The 18,138-nt window shown below is 42.7% G+C and overlaps 2 protein-coding genes and 1 non-coding gene across 4 annotated transcripts; 2 read left to right on the plus strand and 1 right to left on the minus strand.

Annotated features, from left to right (window-relative positions):
* Nucleotides 1-3,514: 3,514 nt before the first annotated feature.
* LOC133912513 (superoxide dismutase [Cu-Zn] 4AP) lies at nt 3,515-7,382 on the plus strand. 2 transcript variants are annotated; one of them, XM_062355294.1, is made up of 8 exons: nt 3,515-3,677; nt 4,933-5,020; nt 5,111-5,212; nt 5,315-5,410; nt 5,972-6,003; nt 6,100-6,175; nt 6,959-7,012; nt 7,123-7,382. In XM_062355294.1, exons 2-8 carry the CDS (start codon nt 4,945-4,947, stop codon nt 7,143-7,145), a joined length of 459 nt encoding a protein of 152 aa, XP_062211278.1. In that variant the 5' UTR covers nt 3,515-3,677; nt 4,933-4,944; the 3' UTR covers nt 7,146-7,382. The 2 variants fall into 2 exon arrangements, with proteins under 2 accessions (XP_062211278.1, XP_062211280.1); XM_062355296.1 differs by having other exon boundaries at nt 3,671-3,811.
* Nucleotides 7,383-8,535: 1,153 nt separating this feature from the next.
* On the minus strand, nt 8,536-8,607 carry TRNAP-UGG (transfer RNA proline (anticodon UGG)). Its single transcript has one exon. It is a non-coding gene; the product is annotated as a tRNA-Pro (tRNA).
* A 1,680-nt stretch (nt 8,608-10,287) lies between these two features.
* On the plus strand, nt 10,288-11,256 carry LOC133912514 (uncharacterized). Its single transcript, XM_062355297.1, has one exon. It carries the CDS (start codon nt 10,363-10,365, stop codon nt 10,861-10,863), a length of 501 nt encoding a protein of 166 aa, XP_062211281.1. The 5' UTR covers nt 10,288-10,362; the 3' UTR covers nt 10,864-11,256.
* Nucleotides 11,257-18,138: the final 6,882 nt, after the last annotated feature.

Below are 18,138 nucleotides of genomic sequence, written 5' to 3' on the forward strand. Positions count from 1 at the left end.
TTCGGCGAATGGATCAGGTTATCTGCGTATCTGGACATCTACCCCCGCAACAAAAGAAAATGATGGTGTCGCTGTCTTGCTAGCTCATTGTATTCTTATAGAGGCAACATGCAACATTTGAGCTCAAAGGAGCAACTGCTTCTATACTTGTGCCATTTTACGCTAAGATGCATGAGAGGGGAGAAAGTCTTTCGGAAAATGTTATAGTTAGTTCCATTATTGGTAGGGGTGTGTCTATCCAGTGTTATCGATGGACGAAGATCATCTTCGTATCCTATTATTATTAAAGACTCTTCTGCATTCGTGTCATGCCGCCGTCTGTGTCTAACTTGATCGATAATGCTGACGTTCGGACGTCTCGAACCGTCTAAAACAAATTGAACGCTGTTGTGCAGCCTCACCCACATGATTTCTTCTACTCATTGCTCCACCTCACCACCTGTCTGTCACTTTGTCTTACCTCCAACACATTTCTTAAAGATGTTGTAACAGATAATTAGAGATGTTACATATGATTTGGATGGACTGATGTTGCATTAGGTGTTTTGAGACATTGTAATATGTGCTTTGAGATGTTACAATAGTAACTATTGGATGTTGCAGTTTAGGGTGGTTGATGTTGTATTTAGGGGTGGAAAACTCGATTTTATAGGATCTTTTCATGCTATTTTTGCAGTGAGATTAGTCAAAAAGTCGATCTCATTTAGGATCTGTTATATGAGCTCAAGGTTGAGTGACCCATGAGGTTTCGCCTGAAAATATTACGTGCAACACGGAGTGATGTTGCGGTGAGAATTTTCTCCTGAAATCAGATGCATACAACGAGCTATTTTGGTGCATATTTTTTAATGTTGCAAACATTAACTTTCAATATTGCATAGGTTATTTTTTGACGTTGCAACAAATCATTAGAGTGTTCGATAGATCGGATATCCAAGCGCTAGCGGCTCGATTTTACCATGCATTGTGGCCAAGTTGCCCTACTATGCCACGCCTAGGCATCAGTATAATCAGTCACCTATCCTATTAAACAAACTGTGTACAAACTAGAAAAGAAAACTATTTCTTCCACCTCTATTTCCTCACCCACCTCATGTCCTCACCTCTTCCACCTCTGAGTCTGGTCACCGACATCATCGCCCACCGCGTGAAGGCGGGCTCCGTGTGCACCAGCACCTCCTCATCTCCTCCTAACAGCCCCTCCTCCCAACGCTATTGTAGGCACTACCAACGTGTCACGGTCGCCCACCTCGCCACCGCCTACCACTTCCACCATCTGCGACCAGCGGCAAGCTCGCCACCTCGTTGTTCTTCCTCCTACCACTCAACCCCCTGCTTCCCTAATCTGTAGCTGATGTTGTAGTGCTGCTGCTGACCAGGGATGGACCCATATTGAACGTGAGGGGTGCACATGACACCAAGTCATTTTTATTTTTTAATGATTCATCATATGTACACCTCTAGCCTAATAAGTAAGACGTCAATTCTCTAGCCTAATAATTAGGACGTCCAATTATTTTTTACTAAGTCTACCACTATCATTGACCCCACCCACCACTCTCCTATCTGGTGGACCAGCTACCTACGATTTCCCCTATACCGTTGGACGACAGTGATCCCTAACCCAACTCCAAACCCCTTCCAAATTTTAGATAAATCCCCATTTTCCACTTGCCGACCTAGGGCTTCCCTCTAAGCCCTAAGTCTCCCACTCCGAACATGCTATATGGTTTTTTTCCTTGTGGATTGGGTTTGGCGAGCAGACCGTGAAGCCCATTGTCGAGCAGCGTGGGCTGTTCACAAGCTTCTCAGAATGGTGTTACTGATGCCTATATCAACTCCTAATGTTTGAAAGAATATTTTCTTCAACGAATTTTGTGGAAGATAATTTATTTTGGTTACAAGACTTGATCGAGAACTTTTAATGCAAGTTTAGGATAAGAACGTGAAATATCTTGCTTCCAAGGCATGAACAAACATAAAGTAGCTATATGGTAACCCTTTTAGTTATTGTGTGATCTCGCTAAATTATTTGAGAAACAATCTCTAATGTGAAGAACTGTATTGTATTATGCTCTTTATGTCGCATTACGAACCTTCACTCTTTAGACTGAACAAAAAGTTCACTATCTAAAGTTCGAATACCCATCCTAAATTCACGAATGAAGCTTGGGTTTTAGGTTATTTTTAGCAGATATTTAAAAATTTATCGCATAATACTATTACAATACTCTTTATTTTTTTCTATCTCCAGCAGCTACCATATTTACTACCTTCTATTTCTCTTCTCCTCCCTCCAAACTCACAGTCAACCTCTATAAACAGTGTTACGAATGCTACAGTATATCAGCAAATTTGGAGTACCAGCTTCTCTCTCCCCAATATTGTAACACTAGATACCGTACCTGCTGGAGAGCTTTTCCGGCCACCCGATCGATAAATTCGAGTGGCACAGTGTTTTGCGGGGCACTATATCACTGGAAAACGAAACCGCTGGAGATATCCTTATTCAACATTATTTATCCTTAATAACAGGGGAAAAACTATTGCTTAAATATATTACTAACTAAGTGTTTGTGCGGTGCAATAAAAACACAAACACTGAACGTTGTAATTGCTGGCACAAGAAGATATCTTACACGAATAAGTACGACGAAAACTCACTCACATGAGTGATTCAAGCTTGGAGAAGAAGTGAAGAGGAAGACCACCAAATATGTTGATGGTAAAAAGGATCGGTTCCTTGACCTGATAACCAAAGGTATGTATTTATAGGGCCATTCAGGGGTGTCGATGTATATGTATGCATTTACAGCGATACAAATATTGCAATACATAAGGACCTTGAGCCGGTTGAATGAATCATATAGCATGGGTCTAGATGAGATACCTCTGTCCTAAGTTTAGAAGATATTATCTACTATAACGATATAGTGGTGCAAGTGGCTCTAAATACGTGATATTCTGCCAGTCGTCTATTGCGACGCCGTACTGTCAAGATATTAGGACAAGGTATTAGGACGAACTCTACTTGCACCGAGGATGTTAGAACGACCTCCACTTACGTCGTATTAAATGTAGGTCATTCTTTGCAGGTGGAGGATGGCTAGTGTCTCTCTCTGATGGATTTTTTTCTAAGATCTGATGGTCCCTCCCTGTAGGAGAGTCTACCTAAGCTCCGAAATACGGGCCTCTAGGAGGGAGAATATTATCTACTAATTTCTCTCTTGAATTAGTTTTAGTAGTAAAACAAATCTCATATCCGTAATCGATAACAAAATGAAGAGGCTAAAAGACAATAATGGATTATAAAAATAAATAAATTATTTAAATTTTAGAGATTTATATTAAATAGTAAAAGAATATGAGAGGAGGGGTACCACAATTAACCAGTTTCCTTAGAAACCGATTCAAACAAATTATGAGATTCCTAGAAAATTTACACTATGTAGTGGGATTTACACCCTCCGGCAAGAATCCTAGAAAATTTCGAAGCGGAGGTGTGAAATCAATGTTAGAAGAGCAGCCGGTCGTTGCGGAGTAGCAATGCTACTTGACAGCTTCGGCTGCTACCAACTACTCCTCGGACCAGCCCCGCCCGGGACCTTCCAGAAGCGCAAGATTTCAAGGCCATCGCCTTCGCATCCCTTCCTTCCTCGCCGCGGGGGTCGCCTGAGGTACGCTGCTGCTTTACCAAAACCTCACAAATTCTTGGGGTTTCGATCGCCTCGCTCCGCTGTTATTTCGTGCAGTCCACTGATCCAGTCTCCGATTCCGACGGAGCAGTTGTGGTTGGATCTTAGATTGCTGGGTGCGATCTGTTATCTTCTTCTTTTGTTTCCCGTTCCCGTTAGCTTCTGATTGATCGTCGAGCCAGATCTCTCACGTATTGATGTCGATTTACACGTGATCGATTCCAAGTTCCCAACTTGGTGTCACAAGTGGGGCTCGATTTGGTTCCTTTTTAGGTGATTCGTTCAGTCGATTAGGTGCTTCGGGAGCGTTAGTATGTGTTGTGCTTTGGCTCTCATGTCAGGAACTGCTTGCTTGTTTGCGATGAATGGTTATGCCGTTGAGGAAATGGATTACCGTATATCCATATCGTGTGCTGGCATAACATCGCTTTTGAGTACGTGTAGATTGCATACTTGAAACAGTAATTTTGCGGGTCTGATGGTATGTCGAGGCAGCGGTGGCTGTAGATTTTGTAGTCTTGGCGTTTGGATTAACCAGATGAACTGCAGAATTCACCAATACCTGACGAAAGAATGATCACGTATTTGAAACGTGTAGGGGCATCACAATTGGTATCAGGGAATAAAAAAGACTGAATCATGCCATAAAACGGTTGTAGAAATTCAGATATCATGGGCTCATGGTTTCGGCCTGTTCATATGACCAGTTTTAGAGTACGTTTTGATCACATAAGTTAGATAGTGATATCCTGTTATCATTTTGTCAGGGAAAGTGATGGGAGTATATTCAGGGATAACCAAGGGCCATCCCGAGAATTTAATGTTGTGTGCACTTGTTAAGTCTTTATTTCCACCCACTAGTTCAAGGTGTGATTCTCTAGGAGTTGTGTTCTTCTCGTATAAAGGTTTAGATGTGTATTTTATTTGTCTTGAATAAATGTAACGGTTTGTGTGGTTCTAGTATGTGGAAATAGGCACTTGCTATATTGCGCATCATGAAGCATCGAAGTTTTCATGGTTTAGAAATCTGGACGATTGTGCCATACAGTTGATATCTCCATATATGGTTCATGTCTGCTGCTTAACATTTTGATCTTCCACTAAGAGGATGGGGTTATGTAGATGCAATGTTATTTTAGGGGTAACCACGAAAATGAACTAATGTATCTTACTACTTTCTTGTAGTTGGATAATTTAACTATTCTGAAATGTCTTTTAATTGCGGAACTATTTACAGATCACATAAAAAATGGTGAAGGCTGTTGCTGTGCTTGGTAGCAGCGATGCTGTCAAGGGTACCATCTACTTTACCCAAGAGGGGGATGGTAAGTTATCATCTATTTTACGATCTTTTTTTGGTTAAATAAATTGTAGTCACTCCATTGTTGATGTTTACTGGCTATTTTTATTATTAGGCCCCACCGCTGTTACTGGAAGTGTATCCGGCCTCAAGCCTGGTCTTCATGGGTTCCATGTGCACGCACTTGGTGACACCACAAATGGCTGCATGTCAACTGGTATTTATTGTTCTTACTTTGGCTTGCCTATGTGATCAGGATAGGTACCAAGCTGTCATCTGTTGAATTTTAACATATGCCTGAACTTATTTCATAACGTAGGGCCACATTACAATCCTGCGGGTAAGGAGCATGGAGCACCTGAAGATGAGAATCGCCATGCTGGTGATCTTGGAAATGTGACGGCTGGAGCAGATGGTAATGTTCTCTTGCCCATCTTTGCCTGGCACGTTCCATCCCCATGTAACAGATGATAATTATGCTCAGGAAGATGAGTTACTTTGTCATGGTGGCCGGCCGGGCCCAAGGAAAAACACAGCAGCAGAGATTTCTTTATGATTCAGTTGTTAGTTTAAATTAGATAAGAGATAAGTCAGATTGTTAGAGATAAATCAGGTTGTTAGTTAGTGGATTAGGATTAGGACTCTGTTAGTTTAAATTAGATAGGAGATAAGAGTTGGTCGGTTGGATGAGTTCTGGCCGGCTATATAAGTTAAGCATTAGGCATAACTTTTGGAAGCAATGAAATAAGAAGTCTCTCCTTTATCTATCTCTCTCTATCCCCTGCCGACCTCTTCCTCTATCTGTTCCTCTCTCACTTCAGCTCTACCTCCCTCGGTTATCTCTTTCCCTCTCTCCTACACTACCTTAGCCAGGCTCTACCATACTTCTATAGTGTTGTAGTCCATAACCCCATTACCATGTTGTGTATGCATTATACGATTCTTATCACTGAAGAGTTAATTTTTCTGTTGTCAGGTGTTGCTAATATCAATGTTGTCGACAGCCAGGTAATCAGATATTTCCTCAGAATACTCGGTGTCTCTGATTATTCCGATGTTACCCTAGCCTACTTTTCTTTAACATGGTAACAATTTTTTTGGCAGATCCCACTTACTGGACCAAATTCAATCATTGGCAGAGCTGTTGTTGTTCACGCTGATCCTGATGATCTTGGAAAGGGTAATACTTTTGTACCATTGTCCATGTCATCCACATAAACAGAAACTGCTTTGGAGATGCTGGAGAAAAAATGTAGGTAATAGGTGCTTGTTGTACACATGTTGTTCACTTAAATTCAAGGTGTTAATATACATCTACTGTCCTGTGACTCCATGAAGCCGAGTGCTTCGGACATTTCTCACTCAGGTTAAAATGTGACTCCGTGAAGCTTAGTGCTTCAGACATTTCTCACTCAGGTTAAAATGTGACTCCGTGAAGCTTAGTGCTTCAGACATTTCTCACTCAGGTTAAAGGATATTTTAACTTTACGCAAGTTAATCTCTAGGTTACATTGTCTTTAACCGAGATGTCTATTACCTATTGGTCTGTCTGCTGATATTCACCTTTCAGAAGAACTTTGCCTTTGCACAGCCCCGTCATGTTTTGGCTTATGTACATTAGCAGCGTGCCCAGCTGTGCATTCTTAAAGCTTGTTTACTGTCTGGTGCTTGTGCATTGATATATTTGTTTATATCATTGTGTGGGTATGTGTTATCATTCTGATATTTCTATAACGAAAATCTAGAGACGAATTTTGGGCTGCTCAACTTGCCTTACTACTTCGTAGTAAACTGTTCCGTGATTCCATGCTAACTTGAAACATCTCGTCTGTGCACCCTTTCATAATCAGTTGTCCTGTCCTTAATTTCCAAACTGAAATAGCTATTCAAATTGAGTGCCTCAGCAATTAAAAACAATTAAACTGGCCGATATAAGGCTAACATTTGTTGTTTTTATATTCAGGTGGGCACGAACTCAGCAAGAGCACTGGAAATGCTGGTGGCCGAGTTGCTTGTGGTATGTTCGCTGGTTCCACAATCCCATTTTCTCCAAATTACACCCCCCCCCCCCCCCCAAGGCTTGCTGTTAGTACTTGATGTATTGCTGATTACATTTTACTACTCCAGGGATCATTGGACTCCAGGGCTGAAAGTGCCGTACGTCTCCTGCCGCCATCAACAGGCCGATATGAACACTCTCTGAGCTTAGCATTTTCCTCATGTTTATGCGGCGATTCTCAAATAAGAGCACCTGATCTCTGATCAGCGTATTTGTCATTCAGAACTGTGTATCTACCGATGAGCTAAACTGTGCACTATGGCCTATGCCTGAACCTGTTCACAAGACATGTTGCTTTGTGAATTCCCGATCGATATGTTTTCTGGAACCCGTTACCGTTATGCTACAAACGGCGGCTCGTGCATGCTGCAGCATCGCTTCTTTTATGTCTGCGAGTAACAACTGAGCGGTCTCAGGGGATTTGGCGAGAGGCTGGGTCACCGATGGACGAGCTCCGGGCCTATGGCAACTATGGCTATGGCCCTAGTCGTGGCCCAACTAGCTGGACTGCTCTTCTCTCCTCGGAAGTAAATTTTATAGGATTTGATCATTAAAAAAATCCTTTTTACTGTAATGATATGTCTATTTTTTCTCTTTTCGTTTTAGCTCAGCTATTGGATCACGAGATGGATGGTATGGATAAGAAATCTTTCTGAACAAAATTCAATAAAATTTGTTTTTTCTCCCCTTAACACCTATGTCTCAGCAGCCCAACCATTGGTTCCCTCCGCCGGCGTCCGCTCTTTGGCGCTGCCGGCTTTCGCCCTGTGCCGCACTGGAGCACGCAGCATCCGCGGCTCCGAGACGGCCGGCGGAGCCGTGCCCCCCCCCCCCCCCCGGCCCTCGCTAATCCCGCAGCAGCTCCTCCTCGGCCTTCGCTTCTCCCCGTGCGTGCGTGTGCGAGCAGGCAGGCTGCACTGCTGCAGCGATTCAGCAACGCAAAGTGAACCAACACATTTACGTAATCATCTAATTCAGTTTGCGTAACTAGATTTGTCTGGAATCATAGAACAGAGAATTTGGAATCATCGGCACATTTATTTAAATAATGTGTATCGTTATAAAAAAATTGCCATTGTTTTACCGTCAAACATGGATATGAAATTTCATACTATCATTTACGTGTTTTATGTTGTCTTCGGTTATGCGTTGGTGTGGATGGTATTGGGCGTTAGTGTTAGGTGGCTAGTTTCCAGCCCTGCTGGCATCTGGATCATCGCTCCGACACTGGACGAGCCAGCCGCAGTCCGATCGCTCGTGCATTGCGGTTTTTGGCCACCGCGCCATTTGAGCCGGCGCCCGTTGTTGGTCAGCCAAATGGCAGCGGCGGGCTTTGCTGCTCCCTCCGCAAAGTGCCGGCCGCGCCGAGCTGAGGTAGACGACGGCGGGATGTGGATTTTCCGGCTCGCGAGATTGATTTGGCGCCGGACGATACGTGCGTACGTGGATTAGCTCTCCCCACAAAAAATGGAAAACGAAATGGGGCATTCCGAGAATCGAACTCGGGACCTCTCGCACCCAAAGCGAGAATCATACCACTAGACCAAATGCCCTGCTTGTTACTTTTGTTAGTATTTTAACTAAAAATCCATTCAATACGTGTGCGGCATTGGAGCAACTTGACGTTCTGCGCTCACCACTCACCGAAGACATTAATGGCTGTGAAGAGATATATTTCTCGCTGACTTTACCCTCATCTTCAACTGCCAGGACAGTCTCAAGAAAAAAAAAACAAAAAACAGAGAGAGAAAACAACAAACAACAACTTGGCCAACAAAAGCGTTCACGGGCGGGCGTCGACTTGGTCACACACGTACGCCTCCACTCAAAAGCGTTCGCGGGTACCGTTGTTTCCGTGCACCCTAACAAGGCCAGCCCACGCCACGCTCAACGTTGCAACCCGTAGCAGGTGGTACGATACAGTAGCTGGAACAGTGCCGGCCACGTCGGTGTGCTCGCCCGGCCTGGCCCCTGAGCTAATGACGACCACGGCAGGCAGGCACATGGAGACAAGGATGCATGCATGTATGGAACATGTTCTAAATATTGCAGGATTGATTGGACATAGGATAAGATTTTAACAAAATTAATAGACCATATTCTGAGTGTGATTTCTCTAACAAGTTGATTTGCTAAAAATTTAAAAAATTATTATAAAAATTAACAATTTTTAATATAAATCATAAGCAGCTTTTAATAAAAATTATTTTTTTAATAATCCCTCTCCTCCCCGTCCAGGCAGGCCTCGTGGGGGCAACGCCAGTGGCCTTCTAGAAGGAGGCGCCAGATCGGTCGGACACGTAGCCGTCAGCGTCAGTCTCACTGTTTCTCTACAGCGTAGTAGTGCCTTGCTTGGTGCTTGCCTATCCACCTAGCAATGCTAACAAGTGTGTCAGTGCTTGCCTATCGAATGATGCTCAATTGGGACACGAATCTGATCTGGTCCCACCGCCGGGGCCCAGCAAAAGAGGTTAACGGTGCACGTAGTTTAATTTAGTTGCTTTCTTCTTGGTCCAAGCCTGTAATGCTTAAAGTCAATCAAGTGTAAGCTGATGTTACCCTTCTTTTATCTGTGAAAATTTTCTGCATGCGCCAGCCGATGTGAAAACCAGATAACATTAGGCCGCTTGGGATTTATATGAATCAAGTAAATACTTTTGAGAGCTATGCTGTTCTACACGAAATTTATGTGAAATTCCTATGGAATTCCCTGAGAATAAACTGCGCACAGCAAAGCAAACCATGAAAGCCGTTTCAGATTAAGTGCCCAGCATGACTAAGGTTTGATTTGTTTTTTTTATTCTAATTATAGATTCTAACTCAAAAAAACTATCATAATTCAAAAGCTGATTCTCACCATCTATAATTCATGTTATATTATAAAATCATATAATACATAATCTAATAAGAATAAGCTTCTACACAAAATCTAAATTTTGACCCTACACAACAAAAACAAACGGGGCATAAAACCATGGGCATACATACCGATACCGGTGCAACCAGACGACCCCTAGCCCCTAAGAATTAAATAAATTAAAGCGGCCAGAATTGGATTGCTTGCTTTGCAAATCCGGCAACGTGAGATCATTTATAGTCTGCCCCAACAAGTCGATGTGCACCGGCTCCGACACGTCGCCGTCGTCGCAAGGGACGGCCAAGCTCATCATTATTTCCTAGCTCGATCGCCAACTCCTAGTATCAATTGGCAATTGCCGACGACGTCCAAAAACCAAAACCAAAACCAAAACCAAAAGCCTCACTTCTGAGATATCTCTTCTTCCGATATCCTCTCTGAAGTCTGGTCGATGGCCGCCGTGCAGCCGCACGTAGCCCCTCGCCGGCATCATCCTCCTCCGCCTCCGCCTTCGCCTCAGCCACCAGCTCCAGCGCTGTCGCCGTCACTGGCGATTGTTGCGCGGCCGCAGCTTCGGTGCAAGAGGAGCCACGCCGCCGACGTCGCCCGCAGCAGGAAGGAGGGCGTGGCGGGCTCGTGCTTTCCCTGCCCGTCGGAGCCGTTGCTGATCGACCTCGACAGCGGCAGCGACGATGAGGAGGACGGGTGCGGCAGCTGCGTAGACGGCGGCGAGCGCGGTGAAGGACAGGATGACGATGAGCAGGGGAGCGGGAGCGTCGCCGCCTGGTGGAGCCAAGAGAGCAGCCTCCGCCGTTGCTTCCTTTTGGCGAAACGGAGCAGGACAGCGGAGGACGACCGTGCCGGCGGCGAGGACCCTAAGGTGGCGGCGGTGAGGCGGCAGGAGGAGGACCGCAAGTTCTGGGAGGCGTGCCTGGCCTCAGGCTACCCTTGAAGCTGCAGGAGGGGCAGGCCAGATCAATGGCCACGCCATGCATAATGAGCGCGCGTCTTTCTTGAAAATTTTTGTTTTATCGATTCAACTACCGCTTCAACAAGTCTGCTTTGGACAATGCTACGAGCTAGCACTGTATAGTACAGTTTTGTGTTTGTCGTGTGGAATGAATTGATGAAACCAAGGTGGTTAAGAGAAGAAGAGGGAGATGATGTGGTGGAGGACTAAGAAAGTCAGCCTCTGTCTGCCACTGTACACAGTTGCTTAGGATTCGAGGAACTAACCACATGTGTGTGTGTGCAGCTGCTGAAGTGCAATCACATGATGTAGAGATAGACTCAGCCCTTCGAAAGCTGTAACGGCGTCTGCAGTTGCTGAAATGCAATCACATGAAGTTTGTTTTGTTAGACCATCTTTAATAAATACTCTAAAAATCAATTCACTGTAATATTATTATAGTATCCTCTAACACTATTACAACATCTCTATTTTTTCATCTTCAATAACTATCCTATTTCTTAACTTCCATTACCCTCCTCTTTCCTCGGACCCACATGCATACTAAAAAAATAGTGATACAGACTCCGCAAAGCATCAACAAATTTGCCTCTAACCAGCTGCTACAGTGTCGCAACCGCAGCACTGTATCACTAGATACAGGCTCTGTTGGAGGATAATAGATAATACAGCTATTCACAATCGGCAAATCGTGCTAAATAGTGATGCCGTATGAAAATACCGATCCCGTTGAAGATAGGCTTACTTTGGCAGGACAGAGATGGATACAATGAATAGCACATGCCATGCACTTGTGTGCCATGCACATTTGTACTGTTGCACAGATATGCTACAGTAACATACGCTAATGCCCGGAACACGCTTCCATTCTGTGCATTTTCAGAAAGGAAAACTGCACATTTATTGCGTCGCAATTCGAGCTAAAAATCCAGCGTCAGACTTGTACGGTGATACCTAGCAAACCATAATCTTATTTGGCAGCCAGTAGAGTAATTTTTCCGGTCTAACATAGAAGAAAAAGAAAAGGCTCCTGCAAGTCCTAAAATGCCCAACAACAAAAAAACATCCAAGTTAGCACCTGGTGCATTTGTTAACCTTACCTAACCAGCGTTCTGTGCAACCTAAAGTAAAAGCATGCTGATGAGAGTTGCCTGTGCTCTTCAAAAGGAATGTTTCCTCTCACAGCATATGGGACCCAATCAAAGGGCTTTAGCAAAGGCTATAATTCCGGCCACATGTAGCATTCCATAATTATTTCATATATATAATTCTGTGTATCTGACCCTTTCCACTCTTCTCTTTCATATAACACGTTATCTTCTATATGTACACCCTCCACGGGTTAGTCATGTGTATCGAGGCCTTACTGTAACGCTCTTGAAGATACCATTGTGTTCCTCGCGTGACTCTCTTCATAATTGTCACCAATGACAGGAACACGTTCCCCTTCATTACCTAATTATAAACCTTTGCAAGGTTAGTTGTCATAATCTCATTACATGAGCCAGCAGTGTCCGCAATAAGTGTCCATTTCTCTAATGAGTCATGTCTTATCCAGTCGGAAAAACACTTAACCTTCTTTCCACCATTCCTCCTCCTCGTTACACTTTGCGGCTCCAATGGTAAAGGATCCAAGCCCTCTGACACCTCCTCCCTTGGGAAAACTGGCTTCTATCCTAATAGTTGTGAGTATCCACCCACTATACTTGCCCGTGAGGAATATCATGTCCACGCACATCATTAGCCAGTAATGTCTAAATGCCTCGATCATACACCCAAATGACCAGAAAGTGTGCTAAAGGACTCGATCTCCATTCTGATTCACAAAGTCATGAGTAGAAATGCAGGTGCCTAGGTTTCTCTCATGAATAACCTCCAGTAGTGAAGAGAGGTTGTTGTAAGAGTCGTTATATGTGACAAACCTCTTCTCTGGCAACTTCTGCTTCGCTCTCCAAGCCATGTCATACGAGATTTCATACCCAAATCTGTTGTCAATAGCAAGCATAATAGACAACGGGAACATACTAGTCTTCTTCACAACCTCTAGGTACATCTCCTTAGCCACAAAATCTATGGTTATGTTCCTATGGGAGGGAAGAGGTATCTCCAAATTGCAAGTATGCTGCTCAACAATGGACACTGCCCATACAGTTTCACACCTCAACAAGAAACCATGCACTTGCCACGTGCAACATTTAGCTACACACTTCATATCGTATGTCCTAGGATTGGAAATTACCACCTTAAACTTTCTCTTCTCTGAAAAACGTCATCTCTTCATTGCATGCTGCAAATGAACCTTATCATGAAATATTTGCCCTTTACTCACCACAATCGAATCATACTTCCATGTGGATTGGTGTCTATCGTTGACCGTCAAATTATCCATTGCAAAATTTGTCAATTGCTAGAATACCACTTTCCATGCCCCATTTTGTTCGAGCAGTTGAGTCCACAAATGTACAAAACTCATTGTCATCTGCCTCCATCTGGCCAACAAGTGCCTTGTCCTGCTCCCCTGCGACCATCGTGGCCTGAGTATCTTCGTCGTCGTTATGATCTTCTCTTACGATCTCAACCTCAGCCAGAGCACTTGTCCTCACAGGAACTTGCGGAACCACATTCTCCTCCTTAACGACAACATTTTCACCAACCGCTTCTAAGGTACTAGGGCCGACTTTTGTCAAACCAACATCACTCGCTTCTACAAGGATGACATGGGAAAACCCCCATGTCAACCCCATTGTCACAAATTGTGAGATCATGTGATGAAAAATTGGTTTGATTGATAAAATTGATAGAGCAAAGTGATTTAGCATAATGATATTTGGTTGATGTTCATGAGTTGCTAAGATATGCTTGGATAGCATAGTTGGTTTGATGCGTTATCATTAATTGTGTATGCTTATGTTAACGTGTTGGTTTTACTTGGAGTTTGTGCGGTGTTGCGTGAATTGATCTTAAGTCAAGTCGGGAAGAACTTGTGCTCGTACTCGATTGTTGTTTGATTCATGTGCAGATGTTGCTCAAAGGTGAACGTGGTCGATCACGGATCGACGAACTAAGTTCAGGGAGGAACAGAGGGTTCCGCGACTAGGTTCAGGAGGAACTGGGGTCATGGTGATCGAGGATGTCATACGAGACGTTCGAGCTGAGAGAACAATGCATATGGAGACAAAGTTTCACAATGGACATCGGAGGCGATCTGATCATGAGAGGACGTGAAGACGAATTCTTGTTCAAGTCAGAGCAGGCATGAGGGAGACAAGAGTTAGTATCGAAGATGGACTCTGAGTTGGTTACGTATATGCATGTATGCATGATTACGTAAGAGTTGTTGGCTAATTAGCTTAATTAACGGAAGTTGTTTGTCCTCTTATGATTAGAGGAGGATAGAGACCAGATTGAATACGACAAGGAGTTGTAGTTCGATTCGATCATATTTGTGCATGTGGCTACCCTATAAATATAAAGATCTGTTGTATTGGGTAGAGTACAACAAAGCACAGAATAGGACAGCATAATGCAACAGAAAGATAGAGAAACTCGAGAGAGAGTTATTTTGTGATTTCGTGAAAATCCTTATTGGATGCTTTGGAGAGGCATCTTGTAAACTCATCTATGCAATGAAAATCATGTTTCGTAAGTTGATGAGTTATTTTATTTTCGATTAATCTCGTGCTTTTATCAAGTTTTATCTTGGTTTAATCCATCCAAAACCTTGCTAGAATATCTAGTGTTTGATCTGAGAAAATTTCGAGTGGATTTGGTTTGTTCTCGAGTAGCTTTTTATCAACTCGACTAAGTTTTGATCTACTCGATACTGGTTGACACAGTCTACTTCAACCAGGAATAACTTTTGATTCACATATCTGATTTACTCGATACTTGTTGGGTTAGTTTCGTATTTGAATCTAGTTTGTGCTAACCAAATTTAAGAGCAATCCGACCAACAGATCTTTTTGTACATCATTTTTACTAGAGTGTATACATTCTGTTTCGAGTGGAATACTAAGTATAAATTGAGTTTCGATTTGGGTGAGCTAATCTTTGAATTTTGTTTTCGCAATCATTCACCCCCTTCTGATTGGGTATTTTACGTATATTCGATCCTACATAAATTGCTGCCATTGCTTTGAATTTTTTTAGCTCCTAAAGCTCCTAGTGCCACTCGATTTCACAACACCTAGGAATCAAAAACTTGACCGTCAACCGTTGTTATGCCAAATTAATTTACAGTAGATTATACAGCTACCCAAACACTTCGGCCCACCTCATCTCTCCCAGACTATTTAGTGTTGTGTTCACATACTGGAAGTTACTTAAATCTACCTCGTTATCACAATGTATGACATATCTATGACCGTAAAAAAACTCTAAAACCCACTACGGTCGACATCCCCTGATGCAACAATCATACTAAATTCCGTCATTTCAAATAAATCTAATGATCATGCAAAATCTACTGAAACATATTCTTTTAGACCTAACATTTATATTCTACATATCCATCAAATATAACTGCTACTATACAACAATTCTACTCTAAATGTTCATCAATACACATTGATGTCGCATTTAAAATTCAATGTTGCCAAAAATTATCTAATGTAAACATGCCGTCAAATTTTTCATATCCTAAATATATGGTATATTTCTACTACAGATATGTCTCCAAGAACATCAGGTTGCCTATTCTACATATACCAACAATTTATAAACAATACCGACACTTTCTACATGTACCAAAAAATCTACTCTAAATGGTGTACTCTAAATATTCTGACCTACACGTGCATTTCTAAATTTCCAAACTATTCTATATTTTCCAAACTATTCTAAATTTTCTACTCTAACTATTCTATATTTTCTAACTAAACTTCTAACTATTCTAAAGTTTCTAGCTATTCTAAATTTCAGAACTAGATCTAACTATTCTAAAATTCCGAACTAGGTCTAAATATTCTAAATTTCCAAACTATTCTAAATTTTCTACTCTAACTATTCTAAATTTCAGAACTAGATCTAACTATTCTAAATTTTCTACTCCAACTATTCTAAATTTCCTACTCTAACTACTCTAAAATTTCTACCTAAATTTTCTACCAAACATTTCTAATTTAATTTCTAAAATTTGTACCTAAATTTTCTAACTATTTATAGGTCTCTAAATTTCTACTCTACATCTAATATCTAGGTCTCTAGTTTTCTAACAATTTTCTAGGTATTCTACATCGAAACAAAAAAAAAATTCTCACTGCCAACCTTCCTCGCCGCCGCACTGCTCCCCACCGCCGTTGCTCGCCGCCGTGCCTCACCACCGCTCCTCTCTCTCTCTCTCTCTCTCTCTCTCTCTCCCCACGCCTCGCAAAAATGTCGTCGCCACCACCTAAATCGATCTCAAGTGGAAGAAGAAGACATAGAAGAGGAACCAACAGCCGGTTAGATATTAAAGGCACGTCGGCACTCGATGCCGACATGCCTAATGTGTCACCTGTCAGCACACAGAGTGCCGACAGGTGCTATGCATCCACCTATCGGCACACCAAGCCGACAAGTCTAAGCGGTGCATTAAATAACGATGTGGCACCGCCCTAGCACTGGGCCCACCGCCTATTGGCACTCCACATACTGACAAGCCCCATGCCCACTATACACATAGGTTGTCAGCACTAGGATTGTCAATGAGCTGAGTTCAAGCGAGCTCGTCGCTTCAAACTTGAGTTTGATAGAAACTCGAGCTGAGCTCGACTCGAGCCAAAGATCTGGCCGAGCCTACAGCTAGGCTTGACCTTGACTTGTTAGGGTCTCAAACCAAGCTCGAATCGAGCCTAGAGCGAGTCAAGTTCGAGTAGCTCACGAGCCTTGAGCTTTTTTGATAGCCTTATCTATGAGCCACATGTGCATGTAGTCACGTGGTCTTGAGGTTGGACGGTTGGACTTTAGGTTGGATGATGAAGTTAAAAAAATAAACTTAGCTAAAGTGAATGAATACCAATTTTACCTCAATGGAAAGCAATTGAAGTTAGTCAAGCTTCTACTGAGCTATTCAAGCTCGACAGGCTCGCGAACTTGTGGCTAGCGTTGAACTTGACTTGTTAAGATCTTGAGTCAAGCTCGAATCGAGCCTATGACGAGTCGAGTTCGAGTAGCTCACAAGCTTCAAAGCTTTTTTAATAGCCCTAGTCAACACAGAGAGTACTGACAGATATTTAGTCGGCACTCGAAGTACCGATATGTGCCTATTTCTACAAATATTAGATTTTGAATAATATTTTTACAATTTTCTGATAAAATAATATTATTTTTTAAAAATTCAAGGCTATCTAGGCATCATGAGGTTCATGCATCTATAATCTATTAGCTCTTACACAGGTGCTCAGAGCCAAAGGTGTACCTATTTGATGTCGGTCACCGATTGGGGCAGGGTTAGAAGCGTCGCTTTCGATTGGAAACAATGTCCAATTCGTACCCTAACAACTTGAATGATATGAACTGGCAACTAGACAATCTGTGGTCCAGTAAAAATTCAAACAAGTAACAGTGTGCCACCAACAAATGAGCATCGCGGAAGATTGCCAACCGGAAGCTGCGTTATGCTGACATGGTAAATGATTTCTTCTTGTTTCCAGAGTCACACGACAGGATCTTGCAGCAAATTAAATTTTTTGTCAGGAACAGTTTCAACAGAGCCGACATGGTGAATTAGCTGTTATTGTATTTACTGAGCAGTGTCGTTTTTATGCAACTTTCTTGTCATGATTTTCCATGATGGCTTACCATTCTGCTGGACCTCGTCGCCTTTTGATAAGTTCTCTGCATTTTTCCTCCGTCGCTTCCTTGTTCGTCCCGGGAAATGACCCCCCACTACCTGCAGCAATGTCCTTGACAGCTGCTTGGATGACTCCGTCAACCAATAGGGTCCCATTGCCACAAGCACACCTGTAAAGCAACACATTCTGAGTGAATTTCAACTGATTGTCAAACAGCATTTGGAATCCAAGAAAGGAAGCTATATTGTAGTACATATTTGCCTACTTGATTCCGTCTAAAAACAATTAATCCATTGCATAAAGATCTGTACCTGAAAATGAAAGACTGCATCAGGTCATCAATGGAGCATCAATCCAATTTAACCATGAAGTGTACCACTGGGAAAGATCGTCTTGCAAAAGACACCAAATACCTGCAACGTAACAATACAGATTCAAGTGCTACAAGGATCAATAACTTCTAGGCAAATTAGTATTTGGGTAC

This window comes from Phragmites australis, chromosome 3, assembly GCF_958298935.1.
Source record: "Phragmites australis chromosome 3, lpPhrAust1.1, whole genome shotgun sequence".
NCBI lineage: Eukaryota > Viridiplantae > Streptophyta > Magnoliopsida > Poales > Poaceae > Phragmites > Phragmites australis.